This window comes from Mirounga angustirostris, unplaced genomic scaffold (assembly GCF_029215605.1).
Source record: "Mirounga angustirostris isolate CCGP_5_RB_7025 unplaced genomic scaffold, mMirAng1.0.hap1 SCAF_4, whole genome shotgun sequence".
NCBI classification, from domain to species: domain Eukaryota; kingdom Metazoa; phylum Chordata; class Mammalia; order Carnivora; family Phocidae; genus Mirounga; species Mirounga angustirostris.
The window spans coordinates 135,812,272-135,837,928 of record NW_026991712.1 but is presented as its reverse complement, the minus strand read 5'-3'; the positions used below and the strand labels follow the sequence as shown (position 1 = coordinate 135,837,928).

General features: G+C 36.5%; 1 protein-coding gene and 1 pseudogene across 9 annotated transcripts in view; one reads left to right on the top strand and one right to left on the bottom strand.

Moving 5' to 3' along the window:
* MIER1 (MIER1 transcriptional regulator) overlaps nucleotides 1-25,657 on the top strand; it is a 64,874-nt gene that overhangs the window by 18,801 nt on the left and 20,416 nt on the right. For all 9 annotated transcript variants that reach the window (XM_045897456.3, XM_064588995.1, XM_045897455.3 and 6 more), the window contains 5 exons: nucleotides 1,187-1,332; nucleotides 13,123-13,284; nucleotides 13,852-13,984; nucleotides 16,559-16,623; nucleotides 18,879-18,951. In XM_045897456.3, the coding sequence (XP_045753412.1) occupies nucleotides 1,187-1,332; nucleotides 13,123-13,284; nucleotides 13,852-13,984; nucleotides 16,559-16,623; nucleotides 18,879-18,951 (579 nt within the window). The remainder of the gene's footprint in view (nucleotides 1-1,186; nucleotides 1,333-13,122; nucleotides 13,285-13,851; nucleotides 13,985-16,558; nucleotides 16,624-18,878; nucleotides 18,952-25,657) is intronic.
* Nucleotides 8,784-10,056, bottom strand: LOC123858521 (large ribosomal subunit protein eL8-like; annotated as a pseudogene).

Sequence of the window (25,657 nt, the reverse complement as noted above, 5' to 3'; positions counted from 1 at the left end):
TACTTGAGCCATAGTATTAGGCACACAATAAGCACTCAAAAAATGGTGTTTACACTGAAAATTGAGGGAGATGACAAGAACCCTGAGCCTTGGGCACCCCATTATCCCTAGTACTCTGTTTTTCAAGAAATCAACCTTTAACTCTGTTTTACCTACTGGTCCTCTTACTGGTCTGAAGGAAGGTTATACTGATGTAATATATTACTAATTAATGATATTAACCTTTATTAATATAACTTTATTAACATAACTTTTAACAGTTTAAATTGATTAAAAAATTGCTAATTGATTTTTTAAATGTTAAATAACTCATTTATTAGTAAAAAATGCTTTTGCAAACTTAAGTCCAGGTTTGGCAATAGCCAAATGTGGGGATAGTTTACAGAATGTATATGCCGAGCACTTGCAATCTAATATTACATGCTTGACCCTATTGAGTACAGCAGTATTCCCCAGCCACCAGGCTAAAAATAGATTAGCTTACACATCAGTTACCTATTGGTGTATTTTTAATGACTTTCATAAGAGTTCTATATGCAGTTTTTAATAAATTTTGCTTTTATATTCTATATCAGAATTATTTCAGACCGAAATCAACTAAGTAAGAACAGCTACCTATATGTTAAAATATATTTTTGTGGAAGAGCTAATAGAATAATATTTGAGTGCAGCTGTATTTTCATTAGACTGTTTGTTCAGATGACTTTGTATTTCACATGACTATGTATTCTCATGGGCCATGAGGGTTCATGCTCATTGGGTCTATTAAATATCAAATGATTAAGAATTGTGATTTTTTCCCACACAAATGATCGTTCTATTTTTGATATGACCCTTTATTCTTTGCAACTGAAATTTCATGTTTAGATGACAGTACTTTTTAAAAGCTACATACTTTTTTAAAGCTATACTCTCCTCCCACCCCGCATATTAGTTGCAGTTTTAACTGTGAATATATAGAGGTGAAAGAGGGCAAAAAATAATCCCTTAGAGAAGAGAGTTTTTGCAGGAGGTTGGTGATGAGTGTAAGGGCAAGAATTTTAGAAAACAAATAAGACTTGATGTGCATAGCTTTTCCCTGATACTTTTATTTGACTTCTGCCCAGCTTCATATAACAGACACATTAAATTAATATTAATAACACTTAATTTGGTTTACCAAACTTTTTAAAATATTCTTTACCAGGAGGTTCAGCAACATCAGATGACCATGAATTTGATCCATCAGCTGACATGCTGGTTCATGATTTTGATGATGAACGAACATTAGAAGAGGAAGAAATGATGGAAGGAGAAACAAACTTCAGTTCTGAAATAGAGGATCTTGCAAGGGTAAATAAACACTAAGAGCTAGAGGATGAAGTAGTCATGGCTTTTTTGCGGAGAGTAGTCATGGCTTTTTTGCAGAGAGGAAATACTTGAAATTTTGGGTCTCTACCTTTGTTTTGGGGGAAAAGTGGTGTTGTATATAATTGATACTGAAAAATTTTATGTGGTTGTAGGTGCGGTATTTAAAGTTTGAAATGAAAGGCATTTTTTTTTTTTTAAATAACTATTTGGAATAGAATTAAAATAGTTACTTTAGTAAAACATCACAGGTATCCAGTCACAGATGGGCTATATGAAGAGGTGCTTGGGTGGCTCAGTCGGTTAAGTGTCCTACTCTTGATTTCAGCTCAAGATTGTGAGATCAAGTCAGGTTGTTGGGCTCTGCACTGGGTGTGGAGCCTGCTTAAGATTCTCTCTCTCTCCCTCTGCCCCTCCACCCCTTTCCTGCTCTCTAAAAAAAAAGTATGCTGAATTTCCTCATACATACCTCTGTCCTCCCCCACTTGCTGACCTTTTACTTAATACCCTTTCAGAGCCAGAATTTCTTAATAGTGGTTACCATCTTCCTCATTTCCCATTTATTCCATAAAATACTCTAGATAGTCTCTGCCCTTTCCTGTCAAGATGACCAATGATTTTATTGTTCTATGCATCAGTCACTTTACTTCACTCAGCCATATTCAACAGTTAACACTCCCTTCTCTTATTTGAATTCTGGAGTACCCCACTGTCCAGTTTTTCCTATCTGTTTGTTTCTATTCAGTGCCCTTTGCAGACTCATCTTCCTTCACCCAAGGTTTAAATTTGGAATTGCCCAATTCTCTGTTTTGCACTTTTCTTCTGTCTGTAAATTAGTGCTCCTCAAAATGTAGTATGAAGGTCAGCTGCTTCAGAATCGCTCATGGACTTAAGAAATGCAGATTCCTATACCTCTCCCCAGGCATACTGAATTAGAATCTCTGGAATGTAATGTATACACACCATTTGAAAATTATTGATTAGGTGATCTGATTTAATCTATTCCCATGATATCCGTATTCTTTATTTTTCTAGCATTAACATATTCCTTGTCCCCAGTTTTGTTTATCTAACCTTCCCTACTTGACATTTCTGCTTGGATATCTCAATAGACATCTTTAAATTTTAAATGTCCTAAGGGCGCCTGGGTAACTTAGTTGGTTAAGCGTCTGACTTTTTTTGGCTCAGGTCATGATCTCAGGGTCCTGGGTCCAACCCCACATCGGGCTCTGTGCTCAATGGGGAGTCGGCTTGAATATTTTCTCTCTCTGCCCCACCCCTGGCTCGTGTGTTTGTGTGTGCGCGTGCGCGCTCTTTCTCTCGCTAACATAAATAAATAAAAATCTTTTAAAAAAATTCTTTAAAAATAGGGACACCTGGGTGGCTCAGTTGTTAAGCATCCGCCTTCGGCTCAGGTCATGATCCCAGGGTCCTGGGATCGAGCCCCGCACTGGGCTCCCTGCTCCTCCCTCTCCCACTCCCCCTGCTTGTGTTCCCTCTCTCGCTATCTCTCTGTCAAAAATAAATAAAATCTTTTTAAAAAATTTCTTTAAAAATAAGTTTAAATGTCCAAAGCAGAACTGTTGATTGATGTTCTTCCTCCATCTGTTCCTTCCCTGTCTTCAGCTTAATAAAAAATGGCACTATATTGTACCTTGTTGCCTAAGTCAGAAATCAGGGAGTCCTCTTCCTTCATTCCCAGTACTCAATCGTAAATAAGCTTATCATTTCTACCCACAAAGATACCTCTTATCTGATTGTTGTTCCATCTCTGCTGCCACTGCCCAGGTCACCATTTCTAGCCTAGACTATTTATAGTAACTTCCTAACTAGATTCTCCCCATTTCCTCTTTTGCCACTCTTCCCTCCAGGATATTTCTATAGTAGCCATGATGGTCTTTTCAAAATACAAATCCATTTGTGTCAGCCTTTTATTTAAAATTTCTTCAGTGGTTTCCTGTTACACAAGAAGAAAATCCAGATTCCTTGACTTGGCCAGCAAGGCCACCTGTTTGATAGGGTCCTTCAGCCATGTATTATAGTGCCTCTGTCATGCTCTTAAATAGCCACATCAGCTGCTTCTGTTCTTAGATGTGCTTTTTCTTTGTGCTTCAAGGCTTTTCAGCTCATTCCTGCTCCTTGATAACGTGCTTTGAGACTGACTCTTTATCCTCTTAAGTCTGGGCTTAATGTTTCCTCCTCAGAAGGACCTTAACCTGTCTCCTAATTAGCTTTTTTTTAAACCACTATACCCCATTCAGTGCTTTCTTATAACTAACACAATTTGTAATTACATGTTTGTCTAATTTATTATCTGAATCCTCCTTTAGTTCTATGACGGGAGGGACAGTTTTTGTTTTATTCACCAGTGTATTTCCTGGTACTTAGCAAGAGTGGTCAGGCATTTTGAATGAATGGATAAATCAATCTGGTATGCTCTAATTTAAAATGTCCTACATAAATGATCTGCACTCCATGATAAAAAGAACATAAATAAGACATCATGTCAGTCTTTAAGCATTTGGAATACATAATATCGTGGAAAAATGAATTGTACTTTTGTGGTAATAAAGACTAATTTGTGTTTTGGAATTTTAGTCTGGAACTTTTTAAAGTGTACATTTAAAGAGCTAGAAAAGGAATCCTATTAATATCTAGTTAAATCTTGTCAGATGGTCCCATTTTGGATCTTTTAGTAATTAAAGCTGGCTTATAATGCCTAAGCAACTCAATATTTTATTAAGCCAAAAAACAGAATTGGTTTTAGGGGCAATGATGTATAGCTGTTATAAAAGCTTTTCAAGAATGAGTTAAAAGTACATGAAGAGCCTGGAGTCAAAACTATTCTTTATTTATTTTATTTTTTTTAGAAGATTTTATTTATTTATTTGACAGAGACACAGCGAGAGAGGGAACACAAGTAGGGGGAGTGGGAGAGGGAGAGCAGGCTCCCCACTGAGCAGGGAGCCCGATGTGGGGCTCGATCCCAGGACCCTCGGATCATGACCTGAGCTGAAGGCAGCTGCTTAACGACTGAGCCCCCATGCGCCCCAAAACTATTCTTTAGAAGAGGCTGGAAAGTCATTCAGAAGACTGGTACAATTTGTTTGAATGATTCAGAACCTAGTTGAACGTTGAAAGAAACAATCATAGTCACTTCATATATTCATTAAGTGGAAAGGCAGTTATTTGCCTATATTTCATAGAAGTTTCTATTGCTTTAGATATATTTTCGTTTCTGAATAACCCATCCATGGGATAACATTTAAAGGAGGAAAATGTTATATTTTCCATTTTCTCACATTCTGCATTACTCAACTGTTTGAGTAATTAGTTACTTAAGAGGAGATAATCAGTACAGGTTATGTGGTAGAATGATTATTGTTTTCTGTTTTGGAAAATAGGCTGTCACATTTAATTAGTACAAAATCGCTAATAAGCTTTGCTAAAAGTTTGGATGTGTATTGTCTTTTGCTGTTTCTCCTTTATTCTCTGCCTCCTTCAGTCTTTTAAAGCCTCTCCAAATTTGCTTTCAAATGACCCTTCTTAGGGAAAAAAAGACTTAAAGTAGAATTATTTGTAGAGGATATAGAAAGAAAGAGACAGGGAACAAATCTTTTATCATTCTCTTCATCCAGGCAGTCTTACACCTTCTCAGATGCTTCTAGCTTTTCCCAGAATAATTAAGACATAGGTTTAAGTTGCGCAAAATCACCAATGCTTTCATCTGTAACCTGCCGCTAAGCTAGTTCAGGGCCAGTATAATTATAAACTCTTTAGGTATGAACCAAACTAAACTTTTTTTTTTTAATTTAAAAAATGAAGATTTTCTCATATTGATTACTGATTTTTTTTTTTATAGAAACAAAACATTACAGCTCTGTCAAGAATTGGTTAGTTGGTTTTTACCTGGCATGTTATATGCAGTGGACTTTTGATGTAATTATGGCAGAATTCTGACAGTTGATTCATTCAGGAGTTATCAATAACTGCATGGCCTGTAGTTTTAAGTTCATTGAAAGGTAGCTTTTCATAGAAGATGCTTTGATGTTTGTTATTACATTTCAGTACAGTTCAAATACAGGCATAAAGCTTAATATTATAAAAGGTGGATATATAAGTTTACCATTTAAATATTTTAGTAGAATTAGATACACAGGTTAGAATTTATTGTGGTGATCTTAGAGAGTGTCAGAATCATTCCCATAGTAAATAGACTTTTTTGCTAGAAATAGCAGTATGTAGGCCAGTTTAACTTTTTCAGATGTATTCTTAAAATTCAGTCTTGCTTTGAATGGCACAATTGTAGTGGTCTATTTGGGAGAAGAGGGATCGGAATCAGCTATCTCTTTATGTATTTATCTGTATTTTTAAAAAATCACATTATAGGGGCACCTGGGTGGCTCAGTTGTTGAGCGTCTGCCTTCAGCTCAGGTCATGATCCTGGGATCGAGCCCCGCATCGGGCTCCCTGCTCCGCGGGAAGCCTGCTTCTCCCTCTCCCACTCCCCCTGCTTGTGTTCCTTCTCTCGCTATCTCTCTCTGTCAAATAAATAAATAAAATCTTTAAAAAAAAAATCACATTATCATAATATTATACTTAATATTCACTTTGAAGTGCCAGACACATACCATCTGATGAATCTCCAGAACTAGAAAATAAAAACTAAAATGTGAGAGCTTGAGTACTTTTTGAAGTATACACACAAGAATTACATTGAATAAAAAGAAACCCGAGTGTGGGGATTATAAAGAAACGTTCAGTGCCTCCATCCCTTTATAGTTTATCTTATAGTGAAACCCCAACCCCAAGAGGTTGGTTACCTCAGGAACTGTCTCTGTAGTCCAATCTGGATATAGTCCCCTGGACCATCCTGGCTAGAAATCAGTCTCTTTCCTTCTTCCTCCCCTCTTCCTTTGTAAGCATTTATTGGTAAGTCATTCGTAGCACAAGGTGGAAGAAGAGTACTGTGTCCATCCACCAAATGGCCCTTGAATAGCCAGTATCTGCTGTCACCTGCAATCATTTCTAAATGACTAATCTGATATGAGGCAGAGGGACCCACTCCTCTCCCAGCAGTTGGGCACCTCTCCAACCTTCAAATAATACTGAAGTTATTTGGTAACTTTACCATATTGTTGTAAAGTTAAAGGACAGATTTAACTTCAGATAAAATGTTTGTCTTTTAAAAAATCTATTCTTTTCACTTCCAGCTAGCCTCCCTTTAGGTTATGCAGGTAGGATTGCTCCTGTTTTTGTTATAGTGCTTAGTTAACTTATTTCTTAAAGCACAGTATGCAAGTATAGTCCACATTCCTGTGTTTTATTCATTTTGTGCTATGTCCATATCTTCCTTTATATTTCTTACAGTCTGTCAACCCCAGTACATCTTATTTCACATTCCATCAGGATGACGTACACTTAACCTAGGGTCAGGTTTCAAGGAAGGCAGTATATAGCATATATATGTAAAGATATTATAAAGCATTTAGTCACACTGTGTGGCCAAAACTCAACTGCAGGTTGAGTTACTTGGACAAGTTACTTAACGTCTTTAAGCTCCAGTTTTATTATATAAACATTTAATACAGTATCCTACATGGTAATCACTCAGTAAATCCTAGTAGTTATATCATTCATAAAATTCTCAAAGAAATTTATAACTCCCAAACTGTGAAGATCTGCTCTACTTGACCCATAATTTTCTCTTTCACTTTGTTTCCCTGATTTCTATACTCTTAATCTTTGTATGAATGGTAATAAGACATTGCTACTTTATTGTGACGTTTCAGTTCAACTTGAGGAAAGCCCCTTATTTAGTACCTTGTAGAACACAGACTTTGACAATAAAAGTTAATGAGAGATTATCTGGAACAGGTGACTGACAGGCCCTAATATAATGTATTGTCAGCCATGTTTTATTTAGCTTTTAGTCTTTTTTCAGAGGGAAGTGACAAGGAACATCTGTTTTATAGGATATCATTACTGTTTATATCAGAATATTTGGGGACAAATAATAGAAATCCATCTTGAACTAACTTAGGCAAAATGGGGAATTTAATGCTCATGTAATTTTATTAAGAGCAGGGAGATATCTAGGCCTTAAGGACTCAAGTGCCACCAGAAGATATTTTCTGTTTCTGCTGTTCTACATGGTGGCATCCTTTTTCAGACCAACTTTCTTTATATGCTGTCAGTTTCCAGGTCTCCAAGATGTACTGCTTTAGATAGTCTATGTTTCTTTAGCTGCTATTGGTACAGATTTGGAAACAAACTATGGCCAGGCTTGGGTCATGTGCCCATTCCAAACCTACGGCCAGGGAATGTAGTGATTCCAATTGGATCAGATGCCATATAGTCCAGAACGTGAGCTCTCAATCAAAATACATGCTTGGGATGAAGGAAGCATTTCCTGGAAGAAGATGAATATAGAAGTTGAAAGAGAAAGGATTGGGGGGTGGGGCAGACAACGATGAATTACCCTGACAAAATACTTGTTAAAGCTTATGTACTTCCGTTAGTGCATAGTAGGGACACGGTAAATGCTGCTTGAATTTGAAACTGAGGATTCCTCGGCAAGATTGACTTTGGTTTACTGTAGTTGTGGCTGTGTTTACTGCAAGATCTTTATACTTCAGATCATGTAAGATACTTTTCATACTAATGTCAAACTCTCTTGTATTCCTCAGTGGGTCTTGATTGTTGATTACTAACTTGTTGCTTTCTAACTTGGTATTAGGTGACAGAGGTTAAGTTAAAAGTTAATACCTAAGCAAAAGCATAAAACCATTATATACTCTTTGTTTTTAAAATCAAGCAAACATTTTCTTAATGAATAGGCAAGGATATTTTGTTTACACATAATAGAACCCACCTAAAATTAACTTTGAAGTTTATTAGAACTTTGTTGTTTTTAATTTTGGGGTGTTTTTTTTTTGTTGTTTTTAATATTTTTTCTTTAGAACTATTTTTAGAAGTCCTATGAATGTGTATCTGGGCACAAGGAATGTCTGGAACAGAGATTCGGTGTCACCAGGACCTCTTGATCATTCTTTACTCATGGTTATTTTCTTCAGGGTCTCTTGAGTTTTTTCTTTACCACATCCACTAATTTAGTTTAGGTTCTAATTATACTACCTGTGAACGATAGCAGGGGATTCCATCCTAGCTCTGTCTCTGGCAGACTAAATCTTTCCCTGCCAAGGTCCATCTTGAACATTTTGCTTTGTGTATAATTATCTCTAAGCCCTTCCAGTGTCAATCACCGCTCAACAGTTACTCTGAAATGGAGTCAAAAGTAGAGTATAACACCTCCTACTAGAGACTAAGTAAAACTAGAGAAAATAGGTAAAAATACCAGGTCTACCTTTTTTATTTTAGTTTCTACAGATATCTTCTGCTCTAATCAGAGTAACCTGGATATTCCTTTTTTGTTTCTATACTTGTGCAGTAGTCATTCGCTCTGACTTAAGTGACTTTTCTTTATCTGCCAGTTCTGTTACTGTTTCTTCAAATTCAATCAGATCTCCGAATGTACTGTGATCAGCCACTTTGACTCTCCTCTGTTCTCTGCTTAGCCAATTTTAGAAGTGTTGTTAAATTTTTCTTTGAGAAATGAATTGTTTACAAGGTGAGTCATGTTTCTTTTTTTTTTTTTTAAAGAGAACTTTTTATTACTTTTATGTACAGAAAACTCAATACTTAGCCGGTTTGGTGGCCAGAAAGGCCTCTGCCTTTTCTAGCTTGGCGATATAAACCACCAGCTTTGCACCCAGGATGTTGCCTCCCCAGTGAGGGCGGATATCATCATATCCGTCACTGTAATTGGTCCTGATAGCTTCCACCAACTTAGCCAGAGCTTGTTTGTCTTCCGAGTTAATCTGTGTGAAGGCGACATTGGTGCAGGTCTTCTTCTTTTTAAAGATTTATTTATTTATTTGAGAGAGCGAGAATGAGAGAGAGAGAGAGTACATGAGAGGGGGGAGGGTCAGAGGGAGAAGCAGACTCCCTGCCGAGCAGGGAGCCCGACGCGGGACTCGATCCCGGGACTCCGGGAACATGACCTGAGCCGAAGGCAGTCGCTTAACCAACCGAGCCACCCAGGCGCCCCAGTGCAGGTCTTCTTGTGGACCAGATGGCTCAGCCTGGCCTTCCCCTTGATAATACAGTAGGGAACCCCCATCTTACAACACAGGGCAGGGAGGAAGACAGCCAGCCTAGTGGGATCCACAGCATGTGCAGTCACTACCAGCTGAGCCTTCTTGTTTTACACTAAGATGGTGACAGTATTAACCGCTGCTGGAGGGACAGGTGATCTATTAATAGGGACATCCCCTTTGCCAGCAGCTTTCTTCTCAGCCTGGGCCAACAATCTCTGCTTTTTTTTTTGTCTTTGGTCTGTCTTTGTGGGCCAGCTTAAGCAGGTGAGTAGCTGTTTGGTGGTCCAAAGCCTGGGTGAACTGGTTAATCCCAGGAGGCAGTTTCAGATGTTTATAGAGAACAGCCCTTTGCTGTTGCAGTTGGATGTAGCGGAGCCATTTGACAAAGCAGGTGGGGTCCCTTTGGGGCTGGATATCCTGTCCGATACCAGAATTCTTGGGCCTTTTCTCAAATGGGATTGACCACCTTCTTGGCTTCCTGTTTCCTCATGACAGCAGGAGTTGGGGCCACCTTCTTCCCCTTAGCCTTCTTTCCTTTTCACATCTTGGATGGCTGGAGGAGAGCTAAAGTGAGTCATATTCTTAAATGCTTATCTAGGAGGAAAAAATACTGACCTAACCGTGAATATGAGATATTCCGTATTCCCAAAAGTGATTTAAAAAAAAAAAAATTCCTTTCCATGCAGTTAGTATGTCACCTATCCTTTTGACACATAACTGAGCTAGGTGTCAGGTGTTAGTGATTAGCTTTATTAAAGATAATGATCGAGCTTTATTACCTCCCATTGGAAAGGAAATTTGCAGGTATCTTGTATTGTGAGATGAGTGGTTCTCAAGGTAGTCCCATACCAAGAGCATCAGTATGGCCTGGCTTATAGAAAATATGCAGATACTCTGCCCCTACCTCTGCCCTATTATAGTAGAAACTTTGGAGTGGGGCCCAGCACTCTGTTTTGCTAAGCCCTCAAGGTGATTCTGTTGCCCTTGAATATGACAGACCAAAGGTAGAGAGCCTGAGGACATTGGATTGATAATATACCTATTTTGCGTGATCTTTCAAAATACCAGTTAACTCACTTGTAAAATTTAGAGGTAATGGCAACCTATATTAAGGAAGTTTTTTTTTTTTAAGATTTTATTTATTTGAGGGGTGCCTGGGTGGCTCAGTCGTTAAGCGTCTGCCTTCAGCTCAGGTCATGATCCCAGAGTCCTGGGATCGAGCCCCGCATCGGGCTCCCTGCTCCGCAGGAAGCCTGCTTCTCCCTCTCCCACTCCCCTTGCTTGTGTTCCCTCTCTCGCTGTGTCTCTCTCTGTCAAATAAATAAAAATTTAAAAAAAAGATTTTATTTATTTGAGAGAGTGAGGGAGAGCATGAGAGGGGAATGAGGGGCAGAGGGAGAAGCAGACTCCCTGCCGAGCAGGGAGTCCAACATGGGGCTCGATCCCAGGACTCCGGGATCATGACCTGAGGCAGAGGCAGACGCCAAACCGACTGAGCCACCCAGGTGCCCCATTAAGGGAGTTTTAAAGATGAGATAAATATGAAGTACTTCATGAAATCTTTAGGTCCATGTAAATGTTAGTTGCAAACTTAGGCTGAAGATTTTCTTTGGTTTGGCCCTTATTCATACTAGTGACTTCTGTGGCTCTTGTTTATAGTAGTGACTGTCATTGTTAAACCTTCGAATTTGTGGCGCAGAATGAGTTCATGGGAAATACGAGCTGGGATTAAGTCTAGGTATTATGGAAAAATCTCTGTCAGGGCATGATGTTTCCTTCTGTTTAGTTTTCTTATAAATAAAGGTAGTAAATACTCCCAGTGGTACTTTTAAAGATCTTTTGAGATTGCATAAGATTCTTATTCTACTTTTGTTCAGAAAAGAGAGAGAATAAGATAGTGGAATCAAAGTACTTACCACAAATGCCTGGTACATAGAAGACACTTATGGCAGCTATTTGTTATCAGTGTATAAACAACCAGCCTTTTCTATATCTTTCTCTTACTCCACTTTTTTGATCTTGAAGTTCTGTTTTAGTTCTTAAATCCTGATTTTCTAATGCCAGATTTGTCTCCTGTACCAGGTCCTTGGTACATGGACCAGATATCTGCATGGACTAGATTCTTGAACACCTCAAGCACTGTTTGTGTTACTGCACTTAGAGAAACACAATAGGAGATGTCAGTTAAGTGTGCCCGCTGCTCTCAGCTAGAGTGGTAGCACCTTACCTAATAGAGTTACCACTTTCAGGTTGTGGCTGCTGTACATCATCAGTCAGGGCTCTCCGAATTGACTTCTCTTTCAGAAACAGATTCACAGACTGATTTATAACTAGAATATCCATTTACAATGGGAAATACAAGTGTTAAACAGCATTTTCTTCCTACCTCTTTCTATAAGAAAATTTTTTCAAATTACAAACATTAGTTGCTTCTCGTACACAAATTCTGAGTGATGGGAGTTAGTTGTAGGATCTAAGTGCCTAGTGTCATTAGATTATATCTTCCAATCTGATGTATCCATCTCTACTAGAACAATGTTTTTAACACATGGGCGACTTATTTCTGTCCATGAATAATGCTACAAGACTGCTGGAGAAATACAAAACAGGTCTTGTTTCATGATTGCCCTTGTAGGTTCTAAACTGCCTTAAATTTTTCTCAAAAGAGAGGTGGGGTAGAGGGTTGTGGAAAGAGGGCATGTGTGAATGTGTGTAGTACATTCAGGTGATTTGGATTAAATTTTCTTTTTATAATCAGAATGCTCTCCCAATTTCCCTGAACTTTATATCACTTGATTACTAATTAGAGTGAATACCTTCTATAGAAAACTTGATTCATTTCATTGCATGTGGATATTTCTTCATTTCATCCTCAGGGTATATTTTTTTATGGAGTTAGGGGTGATCCCTGGCTGAGGTAGTATGATGTACTGATGAGTATGGGCTTTTAGAATTAGACTTGAAATCTGGTTCTACTACTTGTAACTTGTATGATTTGGGGAAAGATTGCTTAATCTCTGAGCTTTAGTTTCCTCATCTGTGAGATGGAGGTTATATAACAATTTTGTAAAATAGTTAGCAAAGGTTGCATGACAGGATTTTATGTATAATTTTAGGTAACCCTAGAAAAGAACATACGGCTAATGGAATCCAGTGTTATTCCTGTGTATCATTACAGTTTTCTTTTAATGTGTTTGGATTGGGCTGTGAATTTCACCTCCTTTTTTGAGTTTGTTAACTTAGTTTCCAGTCTCTTTTCTAATTATTTTTTCCCACTCCCAAATTATGTATGGTACTCTTAAGTGTGTGCATCTATTCATAGTGTTAACTGCCCGTGTACATTTATTGAATTGATTGCACAGAACAGTTCTACCCCATTTTCACTTTTTTATTATACTTAAAGGTTTTGTTGTTAGCGATTAGAATTGGTTAGTCTCTTATAGAAATTCTTGAAAGACTAAGATTTTCCGGGTTTCAGAGTTGTTTTCGTTCACCTTTTATGATTTGAGAATTCTTGATACAGTTCTAAGGATATTCTCTGTGAATGAAGGTGTGAATTACAGGAATATGAAGTATTCATTTATTCAGAAATTAACTTTTTATTTGGTCTATTTAGGAAGGAGACATGCCAATTCATGAACTTCTCAGTCTTTATGGTTATGATACTACTATTCGACTACCTGAAGAAGATGAGGAGGAGGAAGAAGAGGAAGAAGAAGGTGAAGATGATGAAGATGCTGATAATGATGATAACAGTGGCTGTAGTGGGGAAAATAAAGTAAGGTTATACACATTTATTAAGATTGTAATCTTTATTCTTGTTGAAGTAGTAACTTATTAATATTGGAAGTCCCCTATAATCTCCTGAAAAGTAGTAGTTTTATCTGTGTCATTCCAGATTTCTTTTCAGGGCCTCTTCTAAATGAATTTGTACCAACTTAAAAAAAAAACTACTCTTTTTAAGTATTAAAGGCTAGTTGGTATTCTGTATTCAATTTTCTTATTTTCTTTTGAAATAATTTGTTATATAGAGAGGTTCAAAGATAGCATAGAGTTCCTATGTACTCTTCAGCCAACTTTCCCTGTTTACATCTCATGTAACCATGTGTATTTATCAAAAGTAAGAATTGACACTGGTGCCATACTATTAATTAAACTATAGACAATCCAGAGTTCACCAGTTTTTCTATTAATGTCCTTTTTTCTGTTCCAGGTTCCAATCCAGAACACTGTGCTGCATTTAGTGTATTTATTTTAGTTTTCTAGTTGTATTTGGAATACTGTAACCTTTCATCTGCAGTAATTTTCCTTACATCTTAAGGAAATTTAATTTATTATTCTACAGGAAGAGAATATAAAGGACTCGTCAGGTCAAGAGGATGAAACTCAGTCTTCCAATGATGATCCGTCACAATCTGTTGCTTCTCAAGATGCCCAAGAAATAATTCGCCCACGTCGATGTAAATATTTTGATACTAGTAAGTGTCATTGGTTGCTATTGTTTGGATAATTTTTACTATTTAATATATGATGTAAAATGCCGTTTCTTTTTCACACATCTGTTTGGATTCATTTACTCTGAAATCTGGCTGAACAGTAATGGGTTTTGTTCTAGGTTAATTCATTTAGCAATGCTAAAGCCCCATTGTCCATGAGTAGATTGCAGAGATTGTTGTGTCCCTATACTCCTTTATTGTGAATGTGTTCCTTTTTTTCTTTTTTTTTTTTTTTTGTTTTTAACCATATATTCCCATGTTTACTTTGGGCTGGAGACTTGACATCAGAATGAGGCAAAATTGAGTCCCGGATGTCAGGAGGTTATCTTAGGACAAGGAGAAGGGGCTATGGGCATGCTTTGAGAGCTTGGTATAACCTGGATGGAGTCTTAGGCTCATCCTCTCAGGTAAGGAATCCAGGGCCTTGCTTGTACATAGGCTGCAACCATATAGTTGACCTTGAGTCTAAACTTCTGCAGAGACAGCTAGTGTTTGTTAGCAGGGCCTGGTAAGGCTGTGGGGAGCTCTATAAGCAAGGTATCAGGCCAACATTTCCAAGAGGCTTTATTGGCTCCATAAAATTGCTCTGAGTTTCTTAAAGCTGTCTCATCATATCGAAGTCTATGCATGTGTCTCTTAAGGATGACATTCCAGGGGCACCTGACTGGCTCAGTTGGTAGAGAAAATGACTCTTGAACTCGGGGTTGTGAGTTCGAGACCCATGTTGGGTGTAGAGATTACTCTATGTCCACTAAAAAGTCAATCGATTTGTTCCCTAAAGTTAACATTTTTAGGTCTAATGCAGTGCCCAAGAAAGGAAGAAATAAGAATACCTCCATGGGCTCAACTACAAATGGAATGGCAGGCTCCTGTGGGGAAAAATGTGTTCCTTTTTTTCCCCCAATACTTTAATTTGTCTTATAGTCATCTTTTTTATTTCTTCTAGTCTTCTCCTCAGTTTTCATTTTCTACTTTCTTTGCCTTTTAGCCATTTTTAGCTATTTCATAAGTATTGCTTTCTCTAATCAGTGGCTCCCCGTTCTCAAGAAGTGGTTTCCTCTTGAGGTGAGAACATGTTATACACAGAACTCTCCTAATTTTACTACAGATCGTGATCTAGTCAGAGATGTGCAGTAGTTGAGACAACCTTTAATGTATGTTCCTTGAATATTTGCATGCTTTATCTGCTCCATAGTGTTTCATTCTAAGCAGGAATCATTACTCTGGATGACCATTCTTTGATAAGAAAAAGGCAACCATTAGTGTTACTGGTTTAAGCTTGGGGTCTGAATTTCTGTGCTTTAATAGAAAGAAAAACATTTGAAGAACAATAACCTCTCATGAAATGGAGCAGTGTAATAACTGATGAAACATGGCTACTGCTTCATATGAATAAGTCCTGATACATATTTGGTTTAGAAGTGAATGTAGTGCTAATGATATTTTATTGCGAGTTTTGATCAAAGATATGGTCCAGTTGAAAAGTGTATCAGTGTAAGGAGAGATTGGTTGCTGAAATTATTGTGTTAATATAATATTAAGTTTGGGGAAAGCCTGGTATTTTTCCTTCTTCTTCTCAGGTAAATTGCCAAAGTTTGTTTAAAAGTGGGATGCTAAGTGACTGCATCTTTTTTTTTTTTTTTTTAAGATTTTATTTATTTGAAAGCGAGAGCATGAGCGAGAGGGGGAGGTGGAGGAAGAGGGAGAAGCAGATTCCCCACTGAGCAGGGAGCCTGATACGGGGCTCGATCCCAGGACCCTGAGATCATGACCCCAGCCGAAGGCAGACGCCCAACTGACTGAGCCACCCAGGCGCCCCTAAGTGACTGAATCTTAAAACAGTATTTATTTCATACTTTTGATCTGCTATTTTAGTTATGATGTATGCACGGAAGCTGTATATATACTTCATATCTTAACTTTTCCATAGGAAGATTTAATTTTTATATGTAATGTTACCCTTTTGAACTTTGTATTCCATTTTACAGTTGAGAAGATGCTGACAGTGTAATAGTTTTCAAATTTCCTACCCTTTATGTAAATACATTTTTTACTCCAAAATGTAAACAAATGGCACCTTGCCTGCTTCTGAATAAATCAGAGGTTGGGGAGGATGGAGGTCTTCATACATAGCCTCCCTTCACAGTCTCTGTTAAGTGTTGCTACAAGCTTCTCAGTGTCTCAGGGAGCATTGATCGGAAACCAGTTTTTGTTTTGTCCAAATTCTCATTTTATTAGGGAAGAAAGAATTAGGTTTAGGAACAGATTATCTTGACCCGCTAATTCAATTTTTTTCTTAGATTTTTGTGGGAAATCAGTTACTGAGAATACAGTTTCCTAAAATTAGAATTGTCCCAGAAGGCTTATGGGTTTGTTGTTTTGCTTTGTTTTAAACTCATAGGGTATTACTTGATCAGAAATATCTTGGTCCTATTTTTGCAAATACTTTTAGGCATACTTAAATGTTTGATGGTAGATGTAAAAATAATATACAGATATACAGATGTGGACAGGATAAACAATCATTTTGTAATATTATTGTCTTATTTATTGTAGATAGCGAAATAGAAGAAGAATCTGAAGAAGATGAAGATTATATTCCATCAGAAGACTGGAAAAAGGTAGTTAGAGCCATATTTTCCCAAAGTTTAGGTAAATTAATATTTTCTAAAAAGCAAGTATTATTATTTTACTAGCTATATATTGATAAAGTTGAGGTAAGCCCTTTTGTGACATTTAAAGGTTTGGTAGATGTTCAGATTTCCCTTTAATACATTGAGGTAAGAAAAATACTTATTTTTTTATAAAATAAAATAATGATACAGAAAGAATTTGACTTTTTTGAGCAAATCAGTCTCAAACCAACAACAGAAATTGAAATTTTGAACTAGTGCTAATTTAGATTTTTGTTGCACTGTAAAAAGTATCAAAAGTAAATTTTTTTACATATTCGGGAAAGCAGTTGAGGCTTTAGTTCTGTTAAGTAGATTTTGTTTAATAATTTAGATAAGTTTTTCCATCCCATATTAATGTAGATATTTGCAACTCAAAATATATTGGGTGAAGAGACAGATTTGAGCTTTTCTATAACTATGCATAATAAGTTCTAAAATGAATCTAAAGATTATATATTGACATAAGTTTTTAATTATAAAATTGTATAAGTGTACAACTTAGTTATACAGTTAAGTAAGTAGAAGAATTAATTTTTAAGCTGTTGTGAAGCAGATGAATGTACTAGAAAAATGTGTCAAATGTCATGTAGAATTTATTAGAACAAATCCTTTATTTAGAAGAAATGATATCATTCTTATTGAGATAGCTCACTTGAATTTTTTGTGTTTTTTGCTGTTCTTTTCCTTGGTCTGATTTTTTTTTTTTTTTTAAAGATTTTATTTATTCATTTGAGACACAGAGAGAGCATGAGCAGGGGGAGAAGCATGCTCCCTGCTGAGTCAGGAGATTTTTAATCATAGGAAACAAACTGAGGGTTGCTGGAGGGGAGGGGGGTAGGGGGATGGGGTAACTAGGTGATGAACATTAAGGAGGGCACGTAATGTAATGAGCATGTTATATGCAGCTGATGAATCACTGACCTCTACCTCTGAAACCAGTAATACATTATGTTAATTGAATTTAAATTTTAAAAAATATGTATAGACAAAAAATAAAAGAGAGACATCTCTCAGTATGTTAGAATGGTAAAGGAAAGTGTGGGTTAGAATGGAAAGGGAAGGTTAGCCCAGTGCAGTGTGTGTTAATTAATTTGAGTGAATGATGAATGAATGATGGGGCTGAAGACTGAAAACAAGGATCACAGAGTTATCCACTATTTATGCCCATTTGGGCAAGCGTTCTTTACTCCAGTTTTTTTCTGATTCCTATACCGTGCAGAAAGTAGGAAAAAAGCTAAAAACCTTAGAAGTTATCAAACTGTTACTTTCTACCATATATTCGAATTTATATATCTTTTCTCTTAAGCTGTTCTCATAAACTTTCTCTTCAACTTAAATTATTTTTGTGTCTGAAGTATACAAGAGAATATTTGAGTAAGTGTTGAATTATTTTTAATGAAGGAACAGAAGCTCAGAGGAGGGAGAACATGGGGGACTATTCCCTTCCCAGGAAAATTATGTAATAAAACAGGCCATAGTAAATCCAGACTATTTGTTTCAGTATGATTTTGTTGTAGTAAAATTTGTCAAGATTTTTTAAAAGTTTTGACTTGAAAATCAGGCACTAACCTGCTTATCCATTTGGTTTGGAGTTTCATCCATTTCGCCTCTACTGAGCTTTATACAAACCCTTTTTGTTACTTTCATTACCTCAAATTTGTGGTTCTAGACTGAAGTGTATGTTGGAATCACCCAACAGCTTGTTGAAACACTACTTGCTGAGTCCTATCCCCAGAGTTTCTGGTTCAGTAGGTCTCAGGTAGAACCTGAGCATGTATATTTCTAACAATTTCCCAGATGACTCTGATGATGCTGACCCATTGTCCATAGTTTAGACTATAAATACCTTAAAGTACCCGAATTTGATTTTCTGTTCTTCAGGGTGTTTGCAGTTATCTTATTGAATTATAAGAATTCATTTTTATTGCTTTTTCTCCATATTTTGAAGTTAAGTTTGTATTCATTGTTATATTGCATTATACCCCATTTTATTACTAATGTTTTCATCCAATCATATCCAAGCTCTTATCTATTATTAACTCATTCATCCTCACAATACTCCTCTGAGGTAGTTAATTGGTTGTGTCTTTTATGACAGAGAAACCATGAACAAGTTTACCCAGGAAGATGGTAAAGCTAGAAAATGGATATAAAATCTGTGTTACTAGATCTTACTAATGTGTCATGTTATTTTTAAATAGGAGATTATGGTGGGCTCCATGTTTCAAGCAGAGATTCCAGTTGGCATTTGTAGATACAAAGAAAATGAAAAAGGTGGGTAATTAATAAAGTTATACAGCGTGCATTCATGCTTTTGAAGTGATAAAGCTGTTACTTTATAATGGAATAAGATCATGACAATTTGTTACCCCACTGATAGATGAGAGAGGACTCTTCATTATTTCTGTAAGAAGAAATATGTTTACTGTTTTTTCAGTTTGTCCATAGAAATCTAGCAAGAAAAAAATGAATACCTTTTTGATACTGAGTGACATAAAACATCCCAGCTTTTTATTTCTTTTTTTTCATATTTTAAATATACCCTTTTATAACCTGTATAATTTAAATTTAAAAGGTTATTTTATGTCAAGGGAAGCTGTTAGGTTTAAAAAAACTCAAGTAAACAATGATATAAAAAGCTTACTTTAAGTGTTGAAACTTAATATTACTGAAATTGAGTACTTTGATATTTGTTTATTTGTAAAATTTGGGAAACAACTTCTATACTTATATTTTACATAATTTTGCCATCATTTTATCTAAAATTGTAAGGTAAGTCATAAATACTTAAACTTCCAGTAACATAAAATACTTGAGGGCTTAGGTCTGTTTCAGATTATTCCCTTTGGGTGAGTTCCAGAAAGAATGTTCTGTGTGTGTTTTTAATGAGTTAATGTGTAGTATGAGATCACTCAGTGCTAGAAATCTTTCTTCATTTCTTTTATTTCAGTTGTCTTCTTCACATTTCAGTTTACGTATGCAGAGCCTTTCAGAGTTGTAGAATTCTTTTGTTTCCCTTTTAGTATTCTCTCCAGAAACTTCCTTTATATATATTAAGTAAGTACCGGCTTTCAGGGAAGCAGTAAATAGAGGCAGTTAAGGGAACACCACAGGCCAGTAAATTCTAGTGATGCAAAAATGTTTTAACACACCAGTAATAACTTATGTTCACTTTCAAGTTAATTCCTGCAATATATAGGACACTAAAGGTAACAATATGGAGTGACTTTGTTATATAGTGAAATTCTCTGCATATGTTTTGTCATTATATTGTAATTGTGTGCAAAAATAAGTGAACCATTGTCATTTGTATTTATTTTGTAATTGAATTTTAAATATTATGCTTTGCTTATATGCTGTACAATGACTAGCACATGTTCACCATTGAGTTCTTTCTCCAACTAAAGAACCAAAAGTTAGACATTAGTTCTAATTTATGAAATTTTTTAAAAGTTTTGACTATGAAAAGTAATAGTGTCTATCTTAGAAAATTTTGTATTTTGTAGATGGGTAGGAAAATATCTTGGTGGCAGGTTAGTGTTAGAGCTAAAGGTAGTTTTACTTACCTCTTAATATGTTTTATTTTTATGTTTGTATTGTCAGATATCACTGTAAGTAAATAATCAAAATCTCTGATTTTCACTGTTTTAAATTTTGGTTTAATGCTTTTAGTTTTATTATAATTTTAGAAAGCAATTATACATAATATTTTTTTTTCAGGAAAGGTATGATTTATGAAGCTTTCTCACTGTGTGAACTTAAGCATTTTAGATTGTGTGAGGATCAGACTAGATTTAGCAGGCTGATACTGCACTGGAGGGGCCACTGTGGTAGAGGGACTTTCCTCAGTTTTGTATTTCTAGGAATTCAGACTTTTGTCATATACCCAGAATTTGTCACCACTTAGGGTGGTGCACACAAACCAAACTCATGTGAAACTTAGGTAAACTACACCGTTGGAAAACAACTGTTAAAGGGATACTGATGATTAGTGCATTCTTTCCCTTACAGGATAAAGTTTGCAAGATATTTTTCATTCGTTTGGTGAGCACACATTCAAAAGGGATAGCATTTGGTTTGAGTGATTTTGATAAAAATGCCACAAAACTAATACACTTTGTACCTTCACTGTAGGAATTATTTGACACAAATGGATTAGAATTTTTTCATTGATACAAGGAAACCCTATTACTGAGTATCCTGGAAAGACATTGATAAATTTTTTTCCCTCTGATACCTGATTTCTTTTTTACTAGACTCCATGCAGCTTATATATTCCTCATCAGTTATCACTTCTATTTCAAACAATTATATAAACAAGATTTGTTACAGTTGTGTTTGAGTCCTTTTCCTTTGAACTTTATTACACAATCTCAACTACACAATTAACATTTTCATAAATTTATGTAAATTAGCACTTAGCACAGTATATTATAATCATTTCTTTATTCATTTTTGTATCCTTAATGCCTAGTATGATTCTGTTACATAGGTACTCAGTAAACATTGGGTGGCTGAGTTATTAGGTAGGTGCAGAATAATGTTAACAGAACTGATATGGAGTCATGAAACTTTGATCAGTACATAGGCATTTGGCCTTGGACATGTTTAATTAACTTCTTTTTCTCCTCATCTATAAAATAGCTATAAAAGAGCATTTATTTACAGAGCCTGTCATGAGGATTTACATGTTAATATTTTTAGGTGTAGCTTTAACAACATAGTGTCTGGCACATAGTAAGTGCTCAGTGAGTGGCCTTAATGTTCAATGGATGATTAATCTTATCCATTATTTAGGTTTTATTATTATTCAGATTTTCAGAAAGCACCAGTTTATGCTGTTTTACTTACAAATGGCAAAAATCCAGTTCAGTTAGCTTCAGCAAAAAAGAATCTACCTATTGCTTAACTGGAAGGTTCTGGGTGGCTTCAGATGTAACTGGATTTGGGGGTTATTATATCAGCTGTCCCTCCTCCCCTTTCTGACCTCTTTCCTTTATTGCCAGACAAGCTAAGATGGCTACTGGGAGCTCCTGGCTTACACTTTACACTGTCCTTGTAGCTAGAGAACCAACAAAAATGAGAACTTCGGCATCCACCTTTGCTCCAGCAAAAGTCCTAGAGAGAACCTCTATTGACTCAGCTTGAGTCATACTCAGCCAGAAGTAATTACCGTGACCAGAGAGAAGAGTGAATGTTCTGGCTTGCCTTGGCTCATTTATCTGTTCTTGGGGCTCCAGGGTGTCAGCCCCACTCAGAACAGATGGAAAGGATTTAATTCCCAGAGAAAGTGTTGAGTAGATGAAAAGCATGATTTTTCAGTTCCGTGTGTGAACTGAACACTGCAGCTTTTGTGATAAGACTGAATTTAATGCTGATAAACATCCTAGATCGAAAAGAGGGCCCCCCCCCCCGCCCCGGCTAAGATCTGCCCCCAAAGTGTCAGTACTGCTGAAGTTGAGAACCCTGGACTAGATTGATTGAGAATTAGTTGGGCTACCTATAGGGATGAAGGTCAAGAGAAAGGAGCTAAGGTATTTCCTGGTCGAATTTTCATGCTTGCATGACGGAGTTTTAGAGTAAGGAAATGATGGCTAGGAATTAGGAAGCAGTGAATAGGAATAGCGAAGGACCATGTAAATTGTCGTTTCCTAAGGAACACTTGACAAATTACTGATTCTTAAGTTACTTACTGAAAATGTACACATGCGTTATCCTTAGTTGATGATGATAATGTTAAAAAGGCAGTTCATTTAGCTTATACGTAGGAAAAGCTCAGCAGGACAACTTAAAATGTAGGTCATTAATGATAATGTGACCTTTTAAGACCGTGGGAATTTTTGTTGTAAACCTCATTATTATACCATAGCTGATTACAGATCTGCATTTTCATCCTCATAATGTATTGATTAGATTGAATTTTTACTTAGGCATTAAAAATAGAATAACACTTTTTTTTTTTTTTTTTACTAAAACTGAAAATTAACAAATACAAAGTTATTCATTGGGAATTAAATTCCCAGATTGCAGAAGTTTGTGGTTTTTTGGTGGTGGTTTCTCAGCTTTCTATATTAGTACCCCCCAACCACACACACCTAGTGAACTTTGTTGAATTATTTTGACAACCCATTTTGTTTGACAAGCTTCATATGTTACTTAAAATGCCATAGTAAGCACTTCCCTAGCTAACTTGCGTGCTCCTGTCTTCTGAACTCTCACATATTTATAATCACGTAAATTGTGTCCACCATCATATATTTGTTTTTGCTTTTTAAAGATTCTAATATTTAGGCTTTGTAATTCATTTAGAAAGCAGTAGTTTCAGAGGATGTTACTAGATTTCAGTGATTATGATCTTTTGAAATCCATCATGTTCAAGTCATTTGATGTAATTATAATAAAGGGTATTTGTTTCTTTTTGTTGCTTTTATAGAGCTTTTCTCTTAATTAGATGTTCTTTCTCTTCTGTAGTTTAGTGTGTTTTACCGTAGTGGTGGTGTTCTGATATTCTGATTTCTTGGCATTGAGTTGTTCTACAACAGACACTTAATAAAAATCACTGTATTGCCTGTTTTATTTAGAGCACAGTCAAAAGTCATATTTTATTTAGAGTGAAACTTAAGTGGAAAATAATTTGGTCTCTTTCTGAAACCAGTAAAGGCAGTGTGGTTTATTCTCTGTGGAAATGCTAATTGTTCTCATCCATGGTTATTTTTCAGTATATTATAATTGTATAAAATGAGGTGTATTCTCAGGGTCAGCCTGTCTGGCTGTCTTGTCACAATTCTAGGGGTCTGGCTTGTCATTTGGCGCCATCTGCTGATGTTTGTGTACTCAGCTTAAATAGGATATCTGTATCCTGTGGCTATCTGAAACTTAAAGAATAATTCCAGAAATATCTTCCAGGTCATTTGTGCTTGTTTCATAAGTCCAATATAGGGATATTTAAGTGGGAGAACACTGAGGACTCAGGGACCCACCTTCCATGTTTCTTAGGGCTTCCTCGTAAGGACTTGTCCACCCTCTACCCATCAGTCTCAAGAACGTAAAAACTGTAGTCTCCCCCCTTGGGTGAAGAGAGGCTAAGCAGAGAACAAAAATCAGTAGTGTATACAGATTCACTTTATCATGACAGTTCTGTTATATTTACAATTTAGAGTTTGACGAGGATTGTACCAGCAGGTTAGAAAAGGGAGAGGTTTACTACGGAAGATTTTCTAGATTGTCCTTAACACTTTTTTTCTTTTTTTCTTTTATTATGTTAGTCACCATACAGTACCTCATTAGTTTTTGATGTAGTGTCGCATGATTCATTATTTTTGTATAACACCCACTGCTCCATGCAGTACGTGCCCTCCTTAATATACCCATCACCATGCTAACCCATCCCCCCACCCCCCTCCCCTCTAAAACGCTCAGTTTGTTTCTCAGAGTCCATAGTCTCTCATGGTTCGTCTCCCCCTCCGATTTCCCCCCTTCACTTTTCCCTTCCTTCTCCTAATGTCCTTCATTCTATTCCTTATGTTCCACAAATAAGTGAAACCATATGATAATTGACTTTCTTTGCTTGACTTATTTCACTTAGCATAATCTCCTCCAGTCCCATCCATGTTGATGTAAAAATTGGGTATTCATCCTTTCTGATGGCTGAGTAATATTCCATTGTATAAATGGACCACATCTAAACCATTCGTCTGTTGAAGGGCATCTTTGGTCTTTCCACAGTTTGGCTATTGTGGACATTGCTGCTATGAACATTAAAGTGCATATGGCCCTTCCTGTCACTACATCTATGCCTTTGGGGTAAATACCCAGTAGAGCAATTGCTGGGTCATATGGTAGCTCTATTTTTAATTTTTTGAGGGACCTCCACACTGTTTTCCAAAGTCGCTGTACCAACTTGCATTCCCACCAACAGTGTGAGGGGGTTCCCCTTTCTCCACAACCTCTCCAACATTCGTTGTTTATTGCCTTGTTAATTTTTGCTATTCTTACTGGTGTAAGGTGGTATCTCAGTGTGGTTTTGATTTGAATTTCCCTGATGGCTAATGATAATGAACATTTTTTCATGTGTCTGTTAGCCATTTGTATGTCTTATTTTGAGAAGTGTCTGTTCATGTCTTCTGCCCATTTTTTTACTTGATTGTTTTTTGGCTGTTGAGTTTGAGAAGTTCTTTATAGATCTTGGATATCAGCCCTTTGTAGTGTCATTTGCAAATATCTTCTCCCATTCTGTGGGTCGCCTCTTTGTTTTGTTGACTGTTTCCTTTGCTGTGCAGAAGCTTTTTATCTTGATGAAGTCCCAAAAGTTCATTTTTGCTTTTGTTCCACTTGCCTTTGGAGATGTACCTTGAAAGAAGTTGCTGTGGCTGATGTCAAAGAGGTTACTGCCTATGTTCTCTAGGATTTTGATGGATTCCTGTCTCACATTGAGGTCTTTATCCATTTTGAGTTTATATTTATGTATGGTGTTAGAGAATGGTCAAGTTTCATTCTTCTGTATATAGCTGTCCAGTTTTCCCAGCACCATTTATTGAAGAGACTATCTTTTTTCCATTGCATATTTTTTCCTGCTTTGTCGAAGATTATTTGACCATAGCGTTGAGGGTCCATATCTGGGCTCTCTATTCTGTTCCATTGGTCTGTATGTCTGTTTTTGTGCCAGTAATCATGCTGTCTTGGTGATCATGGCTTTGTAATATAGCTTGAAATCAGGCAGTGTGATGCCCCCAGCTTTGTTTTTCTTTTTCAACATCTCCTTGGCGATTCGGGGTCTTTTCTGATTCCATACAAATTTTAGGATTGTTTGTTCCAGCACTTTGAAAAATGTCATTGGAATTTTGATCAGGATGGCATTGAAGGTATAGATCGCTCTGGGCAGCATAGACATTTTAACAATGTTTATTCTTCCGATCCATGAGCATGGAATGTTTTTTCCATCTTTTTGTGTCTTCAGTTTCTTTCATGAGTGTTCTGTAGT